General features: G+C 38.4%; 2 protein-coding genes across 4 annotated transcripts; one reads left to right on the top strand and one right to left on the bottom strand.

Moving 5' to 3' along the window:
• Positions 1-59: 59 nt before the first annotated feature.
• On the top strand, positions 60-17,244 carry rac3b (Rac family small GTPase 3b). Its single transcript, XM_086064492.1, has 6 exons — positions 60-267; positions 3,461-3,532; positions 6,527-6,644; positions 9,354-9,416; positions 9,939-10,098; positions 14,258-17,244. The coding sequence occupies exons 1-6, from the start codon at positions 233-235 to the stop codon at positions 14,386-14,388; spliced, it is 579 nt and encodes a 192-aa protein (XP_085920618.1). The 5' UTR covers positions 60-232; the 3' UTR covers positions 14,389-17,244.
• dcxr (dicarbonyl/L-xylulose reductase) lies at positions 16,113-22,955 on the bottom strand. 3 transcript variants are annotated; one of them, XM_086064490.1, is made up of 9 exons: positions 22,862-22,955; positions 22,596-22,753; positions 22,058-22,155; positions 21,822-21,976; positions 20,996-21,038; positions 20,795-20,915; positions 20,571-20,635; positions 18,419-18,536; positions 16,113-17,719 (listed from the first exon to the last, which is right to left on the bottom strand). In XM_086064490.1, the coding sequence occupies exons 2-9, from the start codon at positions 22,645-22,647 to the stop codon at positions 17,616-17,618; spliced, it is 756 nt and encodes a 251-aa protein (XP_085920616.1). In that variant the 5' UTR covers positions 22,648-22,753; positions 22,862-22,955; the 3' UTR covers positions 16,113-17,615. The 3 variants fall into 3 exon arrangements, with proteins under 3 accessions (XP_085920616.1, XP_085920615.1, XP_085920617.1); XM_086064489.1 differs by having other exon boundaries at positions 22,596-22,918; XM_086064491.1 differs by having other exon boundaries at positions 20,795-20,894; positions 22,596-22,917.
• Positions 22,956-23,725: the final 770 nt, after the last annotated feature.

Genomic DNA, 23,725 nt, shown 5'->3' with positions numbered 1-23,725 from the left:
TAATAGGAGGTGAAAACCTGGTCCTCTGCAACGATAACGACCCGCTTTCCCCTTTGAGAGCGTTGTTCGGTACTTTCCGGACCCGCTCGGCATCGCTCGTCGTCTCTCCTTTCACTGCAGCGCCTTCGCTGAGCGGACTGGCCCGCTGCTCTCATCCGAGTCCTCAGTGCACCCTGTTGGATCTATTAAACGACCAGCGCCGGCTCCCCGGAAGCCCTCAGCTCGTGCACAAATGCAAGCTATCAAATGCGTGGTGGTCGGCGACGGGTAAGAAAAAAAACCGCTTGTCAAGATTCTCTCTGTAAGAGTCTCTCCAATGATGTATCCACAGATAAGATGATGGGAGGATGCTATGTATAAAAAGGGGCTGGGGCTCGCCGATCTGTCGATCGCCCTATTTTTATGCACCCTGTCCCCGATATTAGTTACCGTACATTTTGGTTGTTGTGCTTCGTGGTTCTATTTCGTTCGTACCGTCATAGCGGCATTTAGAGTATCGATATTATTCAGCTAAAATGCGTCGGAGAGGCTATGCGGACCACCTACACGCCTTGTAGGCCACTGGAGGCAGGCTGAAGTGCTGATGCACGCTTAGGAATGTGTTGTCCTGTTAACAAGCAAACAGGCCCCGCTGCCCCAATTCGTCCATTCAGTTGCATGCATGTTTCTTCGTCATAGCAGTAGGAGTAGTAGTATTAGTATTAGCGTCAATATAACGCGATTGTCATTATTAAGCATGGCAACGAAAGAACCCAGTTACTGTTTAAAAGTGTGCAAAATCACACCAAGATTACACACCAGTTCTTGCACTTCTTTGAAAGAAATCCTATGTTGCAGACTTGATTTGTTTGAGAGCATATGGAACGTTAACAGGCAGCTTGTGGTGGTAACTCTTGTTTAATGATCCCAGTGTAGATGTGTCACTGTGTCAACTGGACCTCAAAGCAGAGCATTTTATTAGAATGCCTTATTTTGATTTGGATAACCCATTTCCACTGCCTGCGATGTTGTGTTAAACATAAATAAAAAAACGGAATACAATGGTTTGCGACTCTAGTTCAGCCGATATTTCATTAAATAATCTACAAAGTTAAGATAAACGGATAAACGTCATTTAAAAAAAAAATCGAATAATCATTAACTGAATTTTATAGCTACAACACCTTCCAAAAAAGCTGGAACAGGTGGCAAAAACGAAGTTGAGGAATGCTCATCAAACACCTGTTTGGAAAATCCCACAGGTGAATTTGCGCATGCACACTTCAAGTGTTTGTAGCATGTAGACGCTGAGCTTCGGATTCAGCCATTCATCATTGTAGCTCCACTGAGCTCACCGCGTACTTTGAAAATAGCTGAGAGCCGCAAGAGGACACCCGTCTTTGAAGCGAGGCCGGCTGCTGAGATTAAAGACACTGATGAAGATGAAGATGAGCTCGCACGTTAGCGATATTTGAGAGGCGTTTCCCCAGGACGAGCAGGGGAGCTGGTAGGATGGTCTTCCGCATGCGCAGTTTTCTAAACGTGACAAACACACGTTTGGCTGCTACTTCTCGAGAAAATCCTTAAATACACCTTTAATTAACATTGCATTGTGGAGTTTGTCACATTTTACTCACAACTGCCACCTCTGGTCTAAAGTGTAACTGCAGCCTCTGTATCAAGCTCGTGCATGGAGCGCGTGTGAGCATGTGCGGTCAAATAAACGCTTTGTTTTTGTTTGTTTTTGTTATTTTTTCCTTGGAGTCTGAGCTGTAGTTTGGGCTGTGCTCGAAGCCGGCCTCTTGTTTTTTTTTTTTTTTTCAGTTTCCATCCCAATTGTGTCATACGCTAGCTAACACAACACTACACGTCCGCGAGTACGAGCATGACCATGACCACTCTCCACCTGTAAGAATAGTTCACCCCGAACACTTGACCTGAAGGGAAGATACAAGCTGAAAGGCACCGTTAAAAAGTCAGGACTCTTTGTACTCATCTGGGCATGCATGATGTAGAAAAGTCTTTATCATTAACATTTTAAACTCTGCAATGCACCTGATGATTATTTGCTCAAAACAATGACGTTTAGCAGTTTAAAAAGAGTCACTGCCCTAAGTACAGTTCAGTTGTCGTAAAATTTTTAGTGCAACACATTTGCACAACATTGAAGGATGGTGCTTAGAAAACATGGTTCAACAAGATGTTCAAACGCTGAACTACTTTGAGAGTAAATATTATTTCCCTTTACAAATCACCAGATTTCACTGCTTACACTATTGCAAAATTGGGAATGTGTTTTTTAGTGGTTTTCGTCACATGCCAACAAAATTAAGTGCCCTTTACACCCTTAAAATGCATTAGTTTAAAAAACAAACAAACTGTTGTTGTACCAATAAACTGCAACTCAATACCATACATAATGTTAGTGAATCATTTAAGTCCATTATGAGAATCTGTTCCCAATTGTCTGATTAATTAAAAGTTAAAAAACAAAACAAAAAAACACTACACTACAATACAGGATTTCAGAAATCTGCTCACTGGTCACTGTTTTTTCAGCTGTCCTGGTTTTTCCCTTTAAAGGTATGGAAATCATACTAGGGCCAAACAAATACAAAAACAGTAAGTTTATTATTGGGCTTTATAATTGTGTAATTTTGTCTCTTTTTCTCCTTTGTCTCTGTTCGGCATTGTCGAGTGACGACAAACTTAACCCGGTTGGTGAAGTTAGGATCCTTTTTCTTTCTCTCCAACTTCGCAACTCGGTTTTCCGAGTTCAAAGGGGCGTTCCTGTGCATACTTGCTGATATGAAGTTGGAGAGGTCAGACTTCCCACCTTCCTCGAATGCAACATAATTACCAGCCCAGGCTGATTGCAATCAAGTGCAGCTGGCTGATTGCAGGCAGGTGCGGATAGGAGACTCCGCCCACCAATTAACCATGCCAGACTGTGAGCAGAGAGAAAGCACATTTCCAGCAGGCCAAAACACAACGTGACAATGGAAAGTTGTCATTTTAAGAGATTAAGTTTGCTTTTTTTCAAAGTGTGACTGAGGATAGAAAATGTTTTACGCCCTCTTATCCTCAAACAGTTAAAGTCACTCACTCAATACTCTTAAACACTGTATGTCAGCATGATTGACACTTTCTAAGAATGCAGGCCCTTAAAATCATTTGCTGCACGCGCCTTATGCTTCTATGCATCACTAGTTGTGTGTGAGTAGGTTAGAGGTTACTTTTGCCTGTAATTGCGAATTAGCATGTGGGTGAATGTGAATTGTGATGAGGTAAAATCAGGGGGCAACTGTGTCCCTCAGGCAACATGAATGTAGGCCAGTGTCTGTGTGGCATTCACTGAATGGGAGTAGTTGCCTCCCTTCAATTGGGGACACACACTGCAGACCTAAAAGTCTTATTCAGAGGGATGTTTTACACATACAGTATGCAACTGTGTTACACATGTCTCTCCATTGTCTTCCAGGGCTGTGGGTAAGACCTGTCTGCTGATAAGCTACACCACCAATGCATTCCCCGGTGAATACATCCCCACTGTGTGAGTAAACGAGTGACTTTGCTATTTAGTTGTGCTAAAAAATAAAATATTCCATGATGCATTGCTCCAATTAGTGTTAATTTTGTCAACGAAAACTAAACAAATTTTTTTTTGTCAACACACATTTTTCACCGGACTAAAACTAGACTAGACTAAAACCCTCATTAATAAACAATAACTGTGACTAAATCAGTATGTATTTTCGTCGACTAATGCAGGATGTATGTCACTTAATAAAAACTGGACTAAAATCTATGGAAATTTTAGTTCATGAACATAAACGAGAACCTTGTCTCTGCTAACCTGTCACTGTGACACTGTCATGTGACACACAGTGTCACTCCCCCTTTTAAATCTACAGCTAGCGACACAACACATAGGACAGACAGGAGGTGGATTTACAGTGAACAGTAAAAAAAAAAAAAAAGTAAATTATAGTTATAACGTAACATTAATCCAACGGCTATAACGTTCCAACAATATTGTGAGTCCGACCGCTAACTATTGCTGGCTAATTTACTAGCTCATAGCATTGAGCCATAGTAGCCACTGTAATTGTGTGTGAAGTTGTTTTTCATCAAAAAAGATGAGAGAAATTTTTATGTGAAATAGTTTTGGATCTGAAATGTTCAACATAATCTGCTGACAAAAAAATAAATACAGGAATAAAACTAGACTAAAACGTTGACAAATTTTGTTGACTAAAACTCGACGAACAAAATTATGTTTTCTTGTACTAAAATAAAGACTAAAATGCTGGATTTATAGTTGACTAAAAAATGAGATGAGGTTGACTAACAATGATAAAAACTAAGAAGTGTGATTGAAACTGGATGAAAACTGAGACTAACTTTAAAAATGGCGGATAAAATTAACACTAGTAACAATACAGAAAAAGGAATTTCCAGTTCTGTTTGATTTTTAGCATGAGGGAGATTCACACGTCGTGGCACAAAAATATATTTTGTATTAATGGAGCAACGTATCCAATCTATCCCCTTTACTTACCAGTCAAGATCAGATATACCCTGTATCGAGTGAAGTGAGGGGGGAGGAGATCGCTGGTAGGGTTGAATTCGTTGGAAAAAATAATTTTTAAAATTGTTTCCTTAATATTGCGATTGGGTCAGTGACAGATAAGGATTTAATTTATTGTAAAAACGCATACAATATTTTATCTTCATTATTAGTGACTATTAGCCTATTTACAATTTAACTTTTATCTACACTTCAGGACATCTATTATTTAGGAATTAGGACATACATCTATCTTGGAAAGCTTTCTACAACGGTTGATGGTTGTTTGCACCACATCATATTTTCAACTGAAAGGGGAAGTCAACACCTTAAACATTTTTTGACAATAATATGTTATATGTGACCTCACTAGTCTAAACATGACATTCTGATTAAAATTACATTTGTGGAATATGAGTTATGCAGCAAAATCCAGCCATTTTTATCCATCTCAGGGGGCGGCCATTTTGCCGCTTGCTGTGGACTGAAGATGACATCACAGTTGCTCAGGGCTCAGACAACGACCAATCACAGCTCACAGGTTTTCTGAAGCTGAGCTGTGTTCGGATGCTACCTGAGACTTGAACAACTGTGATGTCATTTTCACTCGACGGCAAGTGGCAAAATGGCCGCCTTGTGATATTGATAATAACTGCTGGATTTTGCTGCTTAACTCATATTCCACTAACGCAATATTAACCACAATACCACATTTAGACTCGTGGGGCTGCATAGAACATATTGTTAAGAAATGTTGGTAGGGTTAGCTTCCTCTTTAAATCAAGGTTATGAGGCTATTAGGTTATAATCCATCTAAACAAAACAAGCTAGCAAGTAAAATTGTAATGAAAATATAGATTTGTTGGATAATATTAATATGACTTTTTCATGTTATACCACATGATGTTCAAATACAATTATTACATTCCAGTTGCTAAACGGATAACTTTTTTGACATAGTTGTAAGTTGTAACTTGTGAGAAAGTAACCTGATTGCTGCAACCATGTGTTCTTGACTGTCTTATGGATGATACAAACTACTGTTTTTAAATGTAGGCTATTTCAAAATAAAAATCTCAAACTGGTTGTTTCTTTTTGGTCACACCACATGATAATTCATAAAGTGGGAATCATTGGACAAACATATCCGTCAATGACCCGATTGCGATTTAATATGTGATAATTTTTTTCAAGGTCCTCTTCCCATTAATTTTTGTTTAACAAACACGAGAATTTTTTTAAATCTATATTACAAAAAAAAACATATCAGCTTTATTATCCATGCAACTTGAGGTCATGCAGGTTAGGTTTATGCTAAAAATAAAGGCAAAAATGAACCATTAATTAATATGAAAGAGTTTATTTACCTACTTCAATTGAGAATTGAGATGTTAACTGATCAAACCAGCGGTCGGAACCCTGGTCCTTGAGTGCCGCTATCAGACAAGTGATAGGCTTCTGTGGAAATGAGCCTGATCATTGAATCCTATGCGTTGGAGGAGGGAGACATCTAAAATAGGCAGAACAGAAGATCTCGAGGAGGGAGTTCCCCACCCCTGTACGGGAGTTTCAGTCTTTAAGAGTTCACTATGACAACTTCACAGAATTCTACCAAACATAAAAAAAAAATCAGTATTTCATAAATCAGATTACAAAAATAAAGCAAACAAAACTGTGATTTTATCACTTCAACTTTTCACATCTCATGTGGACTACAGTTTTTAAGCACCAAATTTATCTGGGCACCATATCAATATACAAAATAAAGTTTACGACCAACCGGAATGAAGCATTTTTTACCCCCCAAACGATTTGAAAACTGCATTGCGATTTGAATTTGATGAATTGTTCAGAGATGCATTTTCAGCATCCAATCGCAGAGCACATACAGTACAGACAAAGAAGCTTCATACTGTTAGGCATGTCTATAAAATGTAGATATTATTTTTATTAAGTATCAATTCATCTTCCCTACAGCTTTGACAACTACTCCGCCAATGTTATGGTGGATGGCAAACCAGTCAATTTGGGCCTTTGGGATACAGCCGGACAGGAGGACTACGATAGACTCAGACCATTATCGTACCCACAGACGGTAATCAAACAAGCTCTAACAGGCAACATTCTGTTGCGACATTCTCTCTCTCTTTTTTATTAAGATTATAATATTAACATTTATTCTATATTTCAATGCCATTGGCCAGCCATTTCATGATGCTAATAATGATATAAATAAATAAGATTTTTATTGGGTCTTTCAAGGGACCCAGTGATGCTTAACAGTATTTTATGAAATAAAAAAATTAATAAAATTAAAAAAAAATTGGATAAAAAATGTCTGCCCTGTGTAAGGCAGATGGCCAGTCCAGCCTGGGGCAAGGCATTGGTACAATGTTAATTCTTCCTGAGGAAGGAAATGAAAGAATACCCGTCAGTAGCAGGTCCAGACTACTCCACGTGTTGAATCTGAAGTCACCAACAATTATACACTCATTTTGGAAACGTCGCCATATTGACATTTCTGACATTGGTGCTAATTTACCCATCGAAAAACAACACCGTTGACATAATCACCTTCGATTATTTATCTACATTTAATACAGTTGTTATCCAGCTCAGTCTAGTTTGAATGAGATAATCAAAATGGGTTACAAAAATATATGTACCTCCAGTGAGAGGAGCAAAGATAAGGAATTTAAATGAAAAAGAGTACTTTCGGATTTCCTCAGCACGTCCTGCGCTGGGGTCACCACGGTGAGTCTCTTGCATTAATTGTTTGGCGCAGTTTTTATGCCAAGTGCCCTGCCTGACATAACCCACCCGTTTATTTATTTTTTTAATCTCAGTCTAGCACCAGCAGTCACTGCTTTATTGGGGAAGTGACGGGAAATCGGGCCTGTGTAGTAAGTGAAGGGCAGCATCATGTACCACTTCACTACTGCACGAACATAAAGTGTCAACCAACGATAGGGCTCAGAAATCAAGAATTATTTTCCATGTTAACAATTGGGAATAAAATATCAATTTGCACCTGAAATCCTCACCTTGCCAAGTTGTGAAACTTAAGGTGTAAGCCAACTAAGTTCCCTGAGGAACTGGCTAAGAAAACAATATACAAACGTATGACTTGAGAAATGGACGATTAGTCGAAATTTTATTGTGAGTTGGATTTTGGCTTTTCTAGATCTTTAAAACATAATGGTTGAAGAAAAACGATTAACTTGTAGAATAGCGCGGTGCGTTTACAAGCTTCCTACGTTGTGAAATTACCCTGAATGAACCATGTTGCTTATAGCAAGCCTGGAGCGATTCAGTGGGATTCTGCCGTCACAAACTTGCGTCCTTTAAGCGGTGTAATGACACCCTAGTTGGAGTTAATTGTAAAACTAAACGCACGACAAGAAGACTTACATCCACTGTATATTTAAATACAAAACTTGCTTTGTTTTTAAAACATCGGTAGATGAGCGCTCATGATAAAGTAAATGGAGGATACTATTGAAATGCTAACGGGAAGTTAGTATCGCCTTCGGGAGTGTTAGTCCTTTGTATAACGAATATTCACACACAAATGCTGTGGAAACGCACACCCATAGGTAAGATAACACTACTCAAAGGCACAAATTCTTCAAAATTTGTCAAAAACTAGTTATTTTAATAGAATTAAAATCACAGCTTTCTTCTGTTTTCATTGTGTGTACACCATGGATGCACGGCACGACACTGCCCCCCAAGAGGCCAAAATGAGCAGGAACACCCAGTATTTGTTTTCAATTGCTGTTTTAGTATACAGTATTCTTAGTTTACTTTCTTAGTAATTTAATTTCCCGCAGTCCTTTTAAGTCATATTTAAAGCTGAGTTTTCAAGGATTCAGATTCAGAATCCTTTCCTCAAATTTAAAGGATACATATATCCAAGGACTTTTTTTTTGTCATACCAATACACATTTCCACATGACATAGCACAAAGTACAATTCCTGAGGTCCCAGGTTAGCCCACTAAGTCACCAGACTTGTGAAAATAACATAAGATAAAAATAAATATGATAAAGAGGGTAATGTAATGCTTAAGTTTGAAAATGAAGAATGAAAATGCAAGAGGCTTTAATTTTATATCATATTTACAAGGTTGTGTAATACTTGAGAAAATGTTCAAGAATAAAGAGTTCAACGTGAAGGGATGAATGGGCGTAAGGCTATGACCATGGTTTTGAGTAGTTGAGTTTTAGCAGATGAAAAAAGTTTTAAAATCAATGAGTAATTGTGTTATTAATCATGATTACAACCTTAATCAAAATGATAATAATTTTTTCCATAATCCTCCAGCCCTACCACTAACGCAATATTAACCAGAATAACATATTTAGACTAGTGTGGCTGCGTAGAACATATTGTCAAGACATTTTTGGGGGGTCGACTTCCTCTTAAAGGGATTATTTTGCCAGGATGGCCCATTTTTTACTCGAAAACTGTCTTTATGTATATTTTTGATCAGGATAATGAAACTAGCGTGAATTATAAATTTGATGAATTTGTTTTGGATAAATCATCAGTAAATAACTATGTATTCCCCTAAAATCTTGAGAAGTAAAATATGTACTGGATTTTAAGAAAAAGTTCAAACATGCTGTATCTATAGCAACAAGAACATCCTTAAACGAGCAGTATCGCAACAAATTAGCAATAATCCATTAGTGTATTAGATAATAGTCTTTTTGTTGATCCAAGCACGCATTGTACACACACGCAGTCTCCCGCACACAGATGTTGCTCTCAACTAGTGGTGTTTTTGGTTCTCTCCCAGGATGTGTTCTTGATATGCTTCTCCCTGGTCAGTCCGGCTTCCTTTGAGAACGTCCGAGCTAAGGTCAGTACGCTGACTGATCGCCCAAACTGCCCTTTTCCTCCCTCCACGCCGAGTCTGACCACAACGAGGCACATCTTTGGCTCCACCTGGCTTATTCAACTGCAACCCCACCCGTCCAGACCTCGTCTTCCAATCCACTGGATTTGAACCCTCTGGGCCAGATAAAAGGTTGCAAGACGAGGTCTGAATGAGTTAACACTCTGCACAGTAAGCGTGTCGGCCCTCTTGTGGTTTTGTCTGCTGAGCATCATGTGATGCTTTCATATAAAAATCAGTCTTTTCTGAGGGTCAAAGCTCACAGTGTAGAGTGTTGCCTAAGGATGTGTTGTCATTATATATGTATGCTTCCGTTCCTGATATATCTGTTTTTTGACGTCATAATCACAGAAAGGCGCGTAACACTCTGCCTCTGTATCAAACTAACTTCTCTCTTTCTCTCCTGTCACCAACTTGGACATGCATTCGTGCGAATGTGTGCATGTATGTGTGTGTCCTTGTATATGTGTATGTGTGGCGCCTCAGTGGTACCCTGAAGTGAGACACCACTGCCCCAACACGCCCATCATCCTGGTGGGCACCAAACTAGACCTGCGAGATGACAAGGACACCATTGAGAGGCTGCGGGACAAGAAGCTCTCACCCATCACCTACCCACAGGGTCTGGCCATGGCAAGAGAGATTGGTGAGATCATGTGGCATGGACGCGGACACACTTTCGTGACTGGCAGTTCGTCAGTCCCGACGGATTGCTACGGTAGAGCGTTAGGGGCAGTGAAGAGAGAAAAAAAGGTTGGCAGGATTCTGACTTTATTCTCAGAATTCTGAGAATAAAATGAGAATTCTGACTTTAAAGTCAGAATTCTGAGATTAAAGTAAAAATTCTCACTTTAAAGTCACAATTCTGACTTTATAGTCAGAATTCAAAACAAGTTTGGCAGGATTCTGACTTTATTCTCCCAATTCGGACTCTTCCTCTTCCATAGATTGCCCACCTCTGATATTCACAGTTTTTTAGTAATTCTTACATGCACCAGGGGGATTTGAAAACACAAATGTGACCAGACACAGTAAAATAAGTCACAGTGGTGCACATTTAAAAAAATGAAGTTTGGGCAAAAACAAACAAACTAACTCATCTTTCCAATCATATATCACTACGATACTCATTACATCATTACCACAGATATAATTAGATTATTAAACAAGGAGGGTCAAAGTCACAAATTCCATGTGTGTGAACGACAAGAAAACAAAAAGGACAAGGATGCAAGTACATTGTGGTGGTTGCGTACGACACTGTACAAATACGACAAGGGACCTGCGGTAGTAACCTTTCTGTCACACCGCGGTGAGGTTGTCTTGTCTGAGCTTTTACTGTCTTGTCATTTCCTGTTTTATTTAGAAAATTCAGACTCCTTTTATTTCAGGTCACTTGCCCTTCCTCATGTGGTGTCAGTGTCAACCATGATTCCTGATTGTGTCCACCTGTTTCCCATTACCCTCATGTGTTAAATGGTCTGCGTCTCCCCTGTCTTGTGCCAAAGTGTTTTCGTCAGTCACTCAAGCCAGTCACAGTCGTAGTCCTCAGCCTTGTTGTCCTGTCTTCTGTGTGAACTTTTGTTTGTAACTTTGTATAGCCACAGTATAGTTTTAGTTTAGGAGTGATTTTGTTTTGTTTGTAGTTTAGACATCCTCCCTTTTGGAGCGCCTTTAGTTAAACATTTTATAGCCTTTGCTTTTTCCCTCTAAACGAGGAGTTTTATGTTTAATAAATATCTGCCTTGGCGGCAAACTCCTATCTCTGCGCCTGAGTCCTAAATCTGCCACGCCTTTTCACTTTCACAGGTAAATTGTTGTCTGCCTTTTTCAAATGGCATATAGTAATAGCACTTGCTTTGCAAAATGAGGTTTTGTTGAGTGACGAATGCTGGATTGACGGAATGCCCACCTTTATTGATCCTAAAATAGTCGTGACGAATCTACAGAAGAGGATTAGGGCCAGTGAATAGAAAAAAAAAGGTTGGCAGGATTCTGACTTTATTCTCAGCATTCTGACTTTAATCTCAGAATTCTCACGTCGTGAATTCTGACATTAATCTCAGAATTCTGATTTTAAATTAAGAATTCTGACTTTATTTTCAGACTTCCCCCCACAATTCATAGCTCTCTGTCACAAAGTCAGAATTCTCACTTTAAAGTCAGAATTCTCACTTTAAAGTCAGAATTCTGAGATTAAAGTCATAAATATTAAAATCAAAATCCACACTTTAAAATCAGAATTCTGAGATTAAAGTCAGAATTCTGAGATTAAAGTCAGAATTCTCACTTTATAGTCAGAATTCTCAGAATAAGATAACCCTGACTTTAATCTCAGAATTCTGATTTTAAAGTCAGAATTCTCACTTTAAAGAATAAAGTGAGAATCCTGCAAACCTTTTTTTTCTCTTCACTGGCCCTAATCCTCTTCCGTACAAAGTGATGACGGAAGTGTGGTTGAAATAAAATGACAGACTGACGATTACAGTTTGGTTGGTCTTGAAATAATGACGAACTGATAACGACAGAAGGGTGCAGGCGCTAACGAATGACATATCAGCTAAATTTTGTAAATTGCCCACATCTGTAGATACGCGGTTCAAAAAATGGATGGATGGATGTTTATGTACTACACAGTATGTACAGTGACACAGTTAAAATGAAGTTCCTCACTCGAGTAACATTAGAAATATATTACAATCATACTTAACTATATTTGTATTTTCATTCAAAGTATACTGTACTTGTAGCTATATACATACATAGCAAAAAGTGAACACACAATATATCACCAACTATTTAGGACAGTGGTTCTTAACCTGTGTTCGATCAAACCCCAGGGGTTTGGCGGAGGTCAAGACACACATCCGACTCAAATGATTCATGATGATATGCCCTGCTGCGCTAGCCCATCATTGGCTGCAGGTCACGCTACAATGTTTGGCTTACCAGTTCTGCAGGGGATTTGGTGCGCTCTGTAGTCGACTTGTGGCTGTTGTGATGGTATGTCGTGTGATTTCTTTATTGTATTCCCTCCATACTATGCCGAGCAAAAAAAGAAGGTAATCTGACAAATATGTGCAATATGATTTACATGTATAATGGAACATATGGGAACAGGGTTCAGTTCTGGGGGTTCTTCTGTTTTCATTGTATCTGCTTTCCCCTGGGTTCCATCTTAACAGTGCTCTATAAATATAGAGTTGAGTTGAGTGATGGCTGTCAGTGTCCTAACTGCAGGTTAGGAGCCACTGGTTTAGGATTTTAGAAAACCATGCCCAATGTTTAAAGAGACAGTCAGTGATCCCTAGCGCCATCTATTTGTGGACTAGTAATTCATTTATTCCAAAAACCAACTACTTATGTCAACAGTATAATCGTACGCAGAAAAATGTGTATCGCATAAACTTTTTTTTTTTTACATATTCGTAGGTCTAATAATCACTAATTATTTTACATGGCTGTAGTCTCGCTTTACTAGAGGCTGCCATGTTTCGCTGCCATCTTCCTGCTATGAATGCCCGAAGGACAACTTTGCTAACGTCGTTAGCCCGGGTGGTGCCTGCTTTTTGAACACTTGAAGCTTTCCATCAAATTGGTTCACAAAAAAGTTCTGCTCATGAGGCTTCATGTTCACACAACCTCCCTGGTGGCCAAAGCTGTAATTTGAACTACATTGCCTTTTTGCTGTCTTGCAACAGTGTTGGTTTAAGAACAATTACACATGCTTTAGTTGCCAATTTGTATTTTTATCTATACACTTGTAATATTAGTAATTAGTATTAGTTTTGTAATGTTGTGAAAATTAGCATCCATTAGACACACGCTCTGAAGCCTCGGCACATTTTGTCCCATCACTAGTGCTTGCATCGAGGGTCGGACTCAAAGGGTCGACCGCCGCTTACCTTCCACTGGGGGCCTGCAGGTGGTCGTCACTGAGTCCCGTGATTCGGGCTCCCGCCACTTATCACCTTCTGCTTTGCTCTCGCAAGCTTTTACTATCTAGTGTCTCCCACTAGCCACGCTTGTTAGCCACCATTCCAGTCTATGACTTCGGCTAACTCCTGCTAGCTGCTCTTGTTAGTTGCTAAATCCAGTTCGCTCGGTCTTTCGATGTTGCTCGACGGGCTTCACACCGGCTACCGAGTCACTGTCGCTTGCTGAGATGCTCATTTGCTCGCGCAAAATAAGAATTGGTGGTAGGCTTGCGAAGTGTGGTCTCTCCAAGTCACCTAGTGTGCTTGCTTCTGAATGCGTGCACTTCGGCTACATTCTATGCTGTAGTGGTCACTTATCACACACTGTGCCTTTAAGCCATATGACTTACTGGCGACTAATTCGGATAGGCCCCAGTCATCCCGCAACCCTAAACACAGTTGTATGAAAATAGATTGTTGTTTAATTGTTACGTATGGCGAGTAGAACATTGTCTGTATTTCAGGTTTGTGAAGATATGATGCTTTTGATTTGCTCCGACTCAAGGATAAACTCACAGTATTTTGGGAGCTTATTTCTCTTGACACGGCACAATGTCAAGTTTACGGAACTGATGAGGGGTTCTGGGGAAATTCAAAAGTTACAAAAGCACCCAAACCTCTCAAAGACATGAGTAAACCGCATCTAGGCTTTCACCTACTGATCATCATGACAAAGTGGGAATTCAGTATCTTGGGCAAGGATACTTTGATGTTCGCTGTTGGGGAGCTTCAGGTTGAAAGGCGCATTTGCCAAACGGACTCCTGGACTTTGTGGGCTCGAGAAACAAAACCTCGTGTCTCTGATCATGACTTTTTCCTGGTCCTCAGGGGCTGTAAAGTACCTGGAGTGTTCTGCGCTGACCCAGCGAGGCCTGAAGACGGTGTTTGACGAGGCCATCCGAGCCGTGCTCTGCCCTCCGCCTGTGAAGAAGAGGGGAAAGAGGTGCACCATGTTCTGAGAAGACGCTGCCAAAACGTCGTTAAACAAGAACCACTACATCTATAGGATGATTTTGAGAGATAACTAGCTTGAGTGGCTGTGCACTGCTAAAATTGCTTTCTTTATATTGATGTTTTTTCAACGCAATATTGGTAACAGCACCGATATTTCTCTGATTGTGTTATCATTACTGAAAAAGGTAAAATACATTGACTGTCTACTTACAGTACTTTGTACTCATAGAACCACACTGAGTTCCCATGAGGGCTAACAGGTTTCTATTACTCGTCTTACACTGCTACGTCCTGTCTTTCTTAGTCCTACTTGCTTGAATGAATGCAGCGTTGACTGATAGAACGTGAACTGTGAACATGTCTTATGGATACAAAGTTCTTAGATAGGAACTACTTGAAGATTTAACTGTCAGTTAGACACTTACATTAAATTACAATTTCAGCATGATGACGTCAAGGAACTGTTATGTACGCTGTTATGTAAAAATAACTGAAATTTACTCATAAAAACTCTAAATTGTCCGTAAGTGTGACTGGTTGTTTGTCTACATGTGCTCTGCGATTGGCTGGCAGCCAGTTCAGGGTGAATCCCGCCTCTCGCCCAAAGTCAGCTTGGATAGGCTCCAGCACACCTGTAAAAAACAGTTCAGATTCGGTCAAATTTAGCAATCAGTACAATGAAGTCCCGGAATTTGAATTTAAGCATAATGACAAGAGAATTTTAGCTAGAGATAATATTTTACGGAGTCGTTAAAATGTGCAAATATAAGTGAATCATGGGAGTATTAACATGAAATACTTAAAGGGGAAGTCCACCCAAATATTTTCCAACATGGCATTCTGATTAATACTGTGTTTTCTGAATATGAGTTAATCAGCTAAATCCACCCATTTTTATCCACCTCAGGGGGCGGCCATTTTGCCACATGCTGTCGACTGAAAATGACAACATTGGTCAGGGCACAGGTAATGACCAATCACGGTTCCGCTTCAGAAAGTAGGTGAGCCATGATTGGTCGTGCCCTGAGCGACTATCAACAGCAAGTGGCACAATGGCCGCCCCCTGAAATGGATAAAAACGGGTGGATTTTGCCATCTAAAGAACATATTGAAAATAAAATTTTGGGATTGACTTTCCCTTTAAAATTTTAAGACTCCTGGAATTACAATGAAATGGTTATGAAAAATTCTGGTCCATATGTCAGAAAAGTCATTTTATTCTTCCTGTTAATTGCATATTTCAATATCATTTGGAAGGTTTTAACCTTAACAGAGCGCTGTATAAAATGTTATAACTGGAAATTAGTAGTGAAGGCACTGTATTCCAGCAGCACCTCGGAACCAACTGATTAAGGGAAGAAGGTGGTTTTGATTTATGTTGTGGGCCAATAAATGTAGTTGTTCAGTCTCGTCGGTGGAATATTTTCTTTTATGTTACATCTAAATTTAATGCCAAGTTGAAATAAAAAATATTGTCATCATAATGGCTGCTCTCCACCCACCTTGCATGAGTTGTATAACAATTTGGCAAACCTGTTGTTGCAGAGATATGGTTTTTACGCCCTCCCTCTTTTCTGACCTTTTGTGTATACTACACACATATTTTTAGCACAATGGAAGGAATATGAAAAATATTACAGTTGTACTGTATTCCATTTGGGCTCTAAAAGTGATTTCATCCTCAGGATAGCAGTGCAAACTATGCGGTAATGAAGACACTGACGTCACATTGGAAAGGGCACGGAAATAACCTTTTATTAATTGAGATGCATTTAAAAATCTTTGTTACAAAAAAACTAACAAATATGTAACACAAGATGGAATCCTCAACTTCCCTGTTGGATTCCATGGACTTTGTGCTGTTTGTGCTCAAACACCATCAGATGTTACTGAAGTGTTTGAGTAACTTCATCCTAACTGTGAACATGTGACAGACAAACAAAACCTTGCTGCCTCTGAGGGTTGAGGAGTTTGCATGGGTCTTAAAATAATTTGCCATTGTTTTGATGTTGTTTGTGTGTGTGCGGCTGTGAGGGTGCGTGTAGAACATTGATAAGATTGGGGGAAGTGCATGAAAGACAGTATTGTTTTAAACTGAGTTTTTAGTGTCAGATTTTTGGGTACTATTTCATATTAATAAACATAGGTGTCAAAAGAAAATAACATCTTATGATGTATAGAATAATTCTTAGGAAATGAATGCTTTATGAATACCTAAATATACCTGGATGTTAGCTCTTATAACTAAAATGAAGCAAAGTGATCCAAGTGTTGCTAACATTGTAAAATAAAGGGGCCAATTTTATTTTGGTTTAGGTGTCAGTGACAAAAAAAAAGCACCTTTTTATGATATAGTAATTGCATTTTTGTAGGGGTGCAGGGCGGTGGTGTTTGTCTCCCCCCGACGGTGAGATACAACACTCCCAGCCTTTTTTTTTGGGGTCAGAATTATGTTTTGTCTTTTTGGCTGGCATAGCGAAGTATGTGGTTGAATAATGTCGTGTTGTCCTGCCTAGATAAGGTGTCGAAATAAAGCTGGCAAATGCAGCGCCAATTCCTAATCTACTACTGCATGGAGGTTCTCTGGTTATTTGACACACTGTAACTTTTAGGAGAGGTTGAAATGCATTGGCCATGTATGTATGTAATGTAAGATGAATTGTATACTTGTTCCAACTGTGTCTCATTTTTAAAATTTTATTACTTCCTGTCTGTGTGGTTAAATATTTCAATTTTTTGGAATACTTAATACAAATGTATATGTACGTATGGCTTTTTGTCCTGATTTATTCGACACACGAGACATTACATGTGAAATCATCAAAGAAAGTGGAATAAAAAAAATACCTGGATATGGACAATTATAGCAGCGTGTTGTTTTAAGTTATCTGAAAGCAGGGAACATTTCTGTCTGAGTGTTTGTCTCATGGAGTTCACATTTAGTAATATACCAAGGTGTGTAGCTAACACAGGATTAGTCAAAGTAAAGCTTCTTAATATGATCCAGTGAAGTTTTACCCCACAGAAAACTACATGCATAGAACTCAGTAATTGTTAAACTAATGTTTAAACAACTTATCTTTGTAATGTCATGATTAATTTGATCACATTAATATTTCCCAGTAAATGCTAAAAGATTTCAAGTGTATACTATATATGCTGTATTAGACTTTGCTGTAAAATTACTTTATTTTGAAAAACATTGAGAGTTGATTGGTGATGCTGTGCTGCTTTAACAGGCCAGGAAGCCTCCATCGACTGGCAGGGCAACTCCATTTGTCATTGTGCTCTTGTCACTCAGCAGGAACAAAATACTGTTCACCACCTCATCCACCTCTGGACACAAACAAAATGAAAGGAGTCACTTATAAGGTACAATTACATTTCATATAACCCCAAATGTGGCTAGTGTAAATTAATGGAGGTTGGCGGTCATAAAAAAACTGACTTTAATCGAGAGAGCACTATTTTCATTTACCAGGGCAGCCGCTGTTGCGAGCACCAATACCATGAAATAAGGTCGGGTATCGGCCCAATACGATGCCTGGTATCGGTACTCACTCATCCCTATTCTAAACACATCCTGAGTTATACGAGGCTGTGCAACCGCATTATCTCTCTTTTTTATTTTGACTTCACCTTGCTATTTTTTCTCAATTGAGTTGTACAGGTGATAGATCATATTAGTGGTGGAAAAAGCTTTGAAATAATTTATCTTGGTCTCATTATAGTATATCACAAAACTTTCAACAGGGAATGTGCAAACTTTTTATCCCCTTTACGATCCATATATTATGTGTGTTTGTTTTCAACCATGGCAACTATTCACTGTACTGAAATTATTTATACTTAACACTCTTTACTTCACACTGAAAGACAGCCTTGCTAGGGGTAGTTGTAGTACCTTGTTACAGTGACTTGCTATTCTTCAAGCAAGTTAACATACCTTGCTTTCAGATGTATTTGTATAATGTGTAATGAGCACAAGCTAATTGTGATAAAGGAAAAAGAGTAGTCAAGTCTGCTGCTTCCAACCTGCAAAGCGGCCCAGTGGGATGCGGGATGTCATAGTCTTGGCTTTCTCAGGGTTGCTCCAACCTCGACGGCCCATTTCAGTCATCACCACAGTGGGGTTTACACTGTTCACGCGAATCTGACCACAAACACAACACAGGAAGAATCCATAATAACAAGCTACAGCATTTAGTCAATAAAAGCATCAAGGATGGTGGTTTGGGAACCATTGCACTATAGGCATTTGCCAGGGCTGAATTGTTAACAAAAAGGGAGAAAAAAACTGTAGGAATTACGTAGTATTGTATAATGCAGGCATCCGGCGGAACCCTCATATTTTCAAAACCGTCACTTTTCAGGAACCCCTTCAAAAAAGGCATCGTTTATTGAGACATTAACATTTTATCAAAGACAGCAAGCCATTTTTAACACTTTACATTGGTTAATAGTTTGTAGACCCACATAGGGACAGACCAATACTACTGATTTGCCAAATAAATAAATACTAGGGATGTCAAAATTAGTGCGTACATTTTTAGTTAATTTAAAGTCCCTTTAACGCCACAAATTTTTTAAATGCGCGATTAATGACCGCCCCTTACTTGGAAAGTCTGTACTGAGGGAATTCCAGTTGCAACGCAGCAGACACGTCCACGTCAAAATTTAGCAGTAATAAATTTAATACTAATGCATATATTTGTGGAGACTGGGGTCAAGTTGTATTTTATAATTTTAAAAATGTGCAGAATTTCACAAGTTACTTCATGTTAAAGATTAGATCGCTCTTAATATGAAAAGAAAAATGCACTGACCTGTCACCAACGTCTTACAAATCCATTGGCCATCGAGTGTCAGACAAATGACCAACAAAAATCCATATCACACTTTTTTTTTTCAAGTACAGTACATCTGTTTAATTTTAACTCAATTTTATGAATTATTATAAAATTTGTGGAATCAATGACTAAAAGATGCAGCCAAATTTCTATTAGTTTAACATTTTCCCCCACTTTTATGTTAACAAGATGAAACTTAGAAAAAAAATGTTTTATTGTAAATTGTATTGTACATTGAGAACAGATATAAAATTTGTGAATAATTATGAGTTAACTCTTGAAGTTATGAGATTAATTACGATAACAAAAATTAATCGCCTGACACCCCTAATGACTGCATAAATAAATAAATATAAAAATATGAAACTGACCAACTTTGAACATAGGAAGGTTCCACTCAACAATGACGATATGTAATGAAGCCATTTGTAATTTTTCCGTACACTGCAAAAACTAAAATCTTAAGTAGATATAATTTCTTAAATTTAACCTAAATGTGCTTATTTTGATTTGAGTTATTTTTATTATTATATATATTTTTACTTAAACTGAAATTGTCAGGCAAGATCATTGTGCTTATTTTAATATACTTATTACTTAATTATCTTATTTGATCAAGCAGTCTTGGCGTTGAGTGTTAACAGACAGTTTTAAGTACTGTGAGGATTAAAAACAAGCATTTCCCACATTTTAAGATGACAACTAACCAACACCAAAGGCCCTGAACTCGGGCTTTACAAGTTTTAAGATTTTGCATAATCTAGTAATAACATAAACGGAAAAAAATACTAAAATACTAAGCTCATTTTTCCTTCTTTCAGTACCAGCTCAGTGGTCTAGTGGTGTGCCTACCCTTAGACTTGAAGGTTGTGGGTTTAATTCCTGGCTTGGTCATGACAAATATAATGGGACCTGTTACCTCCCTGCTTGACACTCAGGCTAAGTTATCCAAGCGTAAGAAAAAATACTCATGTATTTTAAGAAAATAGTTCTATTTATTACAGCTTGAAAAAAGTCGACATTACTGTTTTTTTTTAGTCTGAAAATACTATTTTTAAGACTGCAGTGGTTGATATGGGCCTAGTATTATTTTCTTATTTTTCAAAATCTTACAGGTAAACTTAAGTAAAATTGTCTTGTTCTGTTGGCAGATAATTTTGCTTATTTGAAGTAATAATTTTCTTATTTTACAATTTTTTTTATTTTCCACAGTCCTTTTTGCAGTGTAATCTTGCTACTTTTATCTGTCCTACACTTAACAACAGTTAAAGTGTTCACAGATACATTTGGATTCTAACAAGTTAATTATTTCCCATGTTATTGATATCAGTGAGTACCTGATGGGGTCCCAGCTCCAGAGCCATCACTTTGGTCAACATGTCCAGTGCTCCTTTAGTGGCACCTGAAAGTGATTAAATACAAGCACAAGATGACTAGAATAGAATAGAATAGAATAGAATAGAATAGAATAGACTAATGACATTGCACTCTTTCTCAACAACAACACCAGGTCACAGGTCAGCTTTAGAATGACCAAAAGATGGACCTTCAGTTTACTCACAGTAGACAGTATGGTTTTTGAGGGCACACTGTGATGCCTGGCTTGACACATTGACGATGGAGCCTCCTGATCCTCTGGCTATCATCCCAAGAGCCACGACCTGCCACACAGATACAGTCGCCTTCTTTGATTCAGTGGAAACAGTTTGAAGTAAGAGAAGTTACCAGCTCAACAAGCTGTTAGAAAACAGTATGTCTTTACCTGGGACACATGCAGCACTGCTTTCACATTCACAGTGAAAGACCTAGAAAAAAAAGACTTAATTTATTTACTGGGCCACACTTTCATTTGACTCCTTAGTTCCTGTTGGATTCGCTACACTCCATCTAATCAAGCCAACACCAAGAAGTAATACTTTCCTGAGTCCTGACACACCATGTTTATATTAGACTGATTATCGTTTGCTAAACTTTTTCAAACTGAATCAATGTTGGTAAAATGTGCTGCTCTGGGTAAAGGATCGATCTATTGATCTATCTATCTATCTATCTATCTATCTATCTATCTATCTATCTATCTATCTATCTATCTATCTATCTATCTATCTATCTATCTATCTATCTATCTATCTATCTATCTATCTATCTATCTATCTATCTATCTATCTATCTATCTATCCATCCATCCATCCATCCATCCATCCATCCATCCATCCATCCATCCATCCATCCATCCTAGCCAGCCAGCCATCCATCCATCCATCCATCCAGCCAGCCAGCTAGCTAGCTAGCTAGCTAGCTCTCTTATCTAGCTATCTATCTTTATTATTTAGCTTGCTTCATATCTAGCTGAGTAGCTAGCTATGCTTACAACTGTGGAACTGATGTGGGGAGGGCCTTTGTCTGTTGTAGCAGAATTGTAGCCTATTACAAGTCACGTAGCCATATACAGTAATGTCTTTGGCCTGAGTCAGCTGGATCGACTCCAGCTTTTACATTGACCCTGAACAGAAAAAGTGGTATTGTACACTCGTACAGAAAATATCCCTGGGTACCCAATAACCCTAAGTGGGATTTACATGACTTACTGGTCAAACTGGTCAGGTGTGACCTCAAGAAATGGCTGGAGTTTGGCACATGCAGCATTATTGATGAGCAGATCAATGGGGCCAATGTTTTTGAGGGCATCATCTGTGGCTCCCCAGTCTGCCAAGTCAACACACACAGGTGTGATGGATGGACACTGTGGGGACAAACCAGAAAACAAAAACATGGATGTCGTTTCAGTAAAATAACTCTGGAATACTTAGAATGCTGATTGTACCTCGTGCACTAGACTGTCCAAGTCAGACTGTGTGCGTGTGACTGCTGTGACATTTGCACCATAGCGTGCCAGAGCTAGAGCAGTAGCTCTGCCAATCCCTGAGAAAAAGTACAATGAAAGCAGGTATCTTCACATGTTGAGGGGCTTTTCGTATGATCCAAAACACAAAGTGGAGTTAAATATAAGTAAGTAGTCATCAAAATGCATCAAAGCACTTTGAATAGGCAAGAAAGACTCATTACATGAGTGTAATTGTTTGTCAGTGTGGATTTTTCAATTCAGGTTAAAATTGTATTATTTTAAAATTGTACAAATATGTTGCATATATTTGTGTACACGATAGCATGGATTACATTTTACTGTATTTTATTCATTAGAGAACAGTACAGTATACTATTAGTTTATTCCATCTGAGGGGCTTTAAATGAACACTTTGACCGTAGTGTTCACGTTCAACCACTGGGGGTCGCTATACACCACATAATCATTGGGTCGGTGTACACATGCAGCAAGGATCATTTTTGCATGTTGCGTTTACCTTTTCCTGCTCCAGTTACCAGAGCGCGTTTGCCTTTAAATGAAATCTCCATGTTGAAAGTAACAGGTCCGAATGAAATCAACTGAAAATGAAGACAGGATATTCCACTCGTTCGGCCCGGAAGGAAGCGAAAAATCGAACTCGTGACTCGCCACTATCTGATGATACGCAAAGAAATATACAAAGTCGCTCCTCTAAATGCTCATTTTAAACACTAGAGAATATGTGTTTTGTGGATGTTTGAAAATGTAAGTTATTGTGCTCACCAAAGCTGTGCAAGCACGAAAGAGCGTGCCCTGCACCGCAGCAGTCAGGAAAGGGCGTCCCTCGTTTGGCTGCCAAGTTGAAAGTTAATAGTCAACTTAGTACACACTTAGTGCACGATCTTCGTGACGAAGGTACTCTGCTCTTCTTTTTTTTGGTGCCACAAATGTAGCTTAGTAATGTTAGTTAGGTATCTCATCTAAATTATATTAAATTAAATACTATAAAATATTAGGCTATGTCGGTTGATTATGTACATCTACATTTCTGGAAACTACACTGATGCTTAAAAAAACCAAAATGGCAATATTAATATTAAAAAATTGTAATAATTAAATTTTACACCCACTTATAACCAATACTAAAATAGAATTGTCTTGATTATTTGAAGAAAGCCAGGCACAATCACAGTTGCTTAGTACAAAATTAGCATACTATAAAAATAAAAATAAAGAGTCTTATTTAGGTTCTGCCATGAGTTAACAATGTACCTTTATTGCTTAATTAGAAACATCTCAAAACACATGAACAAAAATGTCACAAAAAGTGAGTGTCATGCTTGGTAGGCCTACCGTAATTAGGAGTCAATGTTTTTCAAAAACTGACCAGTTATTTAGTTTTCTGCACAAAAACAGGTGGTTTAGCTCAAACATCAGTGGAGGTACATTTATTACACGGTTCAGTATTTTATTTTAGATTTGGCTATGTTTGGCATATTAGATTTATATATATATATATATAAAGAAGAAATATTTTTTTTACACTTAAATCAAATTTCATTGAAAAAAAATTATTCAAAAGACAGTAAAAAAATACATCTGATGCATCATTTCTAATTGTGTCATGAATTTGCTTTTCCAAATGCT

The sequence above is a fragment of the Leptonotus elevatus genome, chromosome 20 (genome assembly GCF_054856555.1).
Source record: "Leptonotus elevatus isolate MCC_2025b chromosome 20, RoL_Lele_1.0, whole genome shotgun sequence".
Classification (NCBI taxonomy): Eukaryota; Metazoa; Chordata; class Actinopteri; order Syngnathiformes; family Syngnathidae; genus Leptonotus; species Leptonotus elevatus.
Note: the sequence above shows the minus strand (reverse complement) of the source record. Positions and strands in the feature narration are given on the sequence as shown.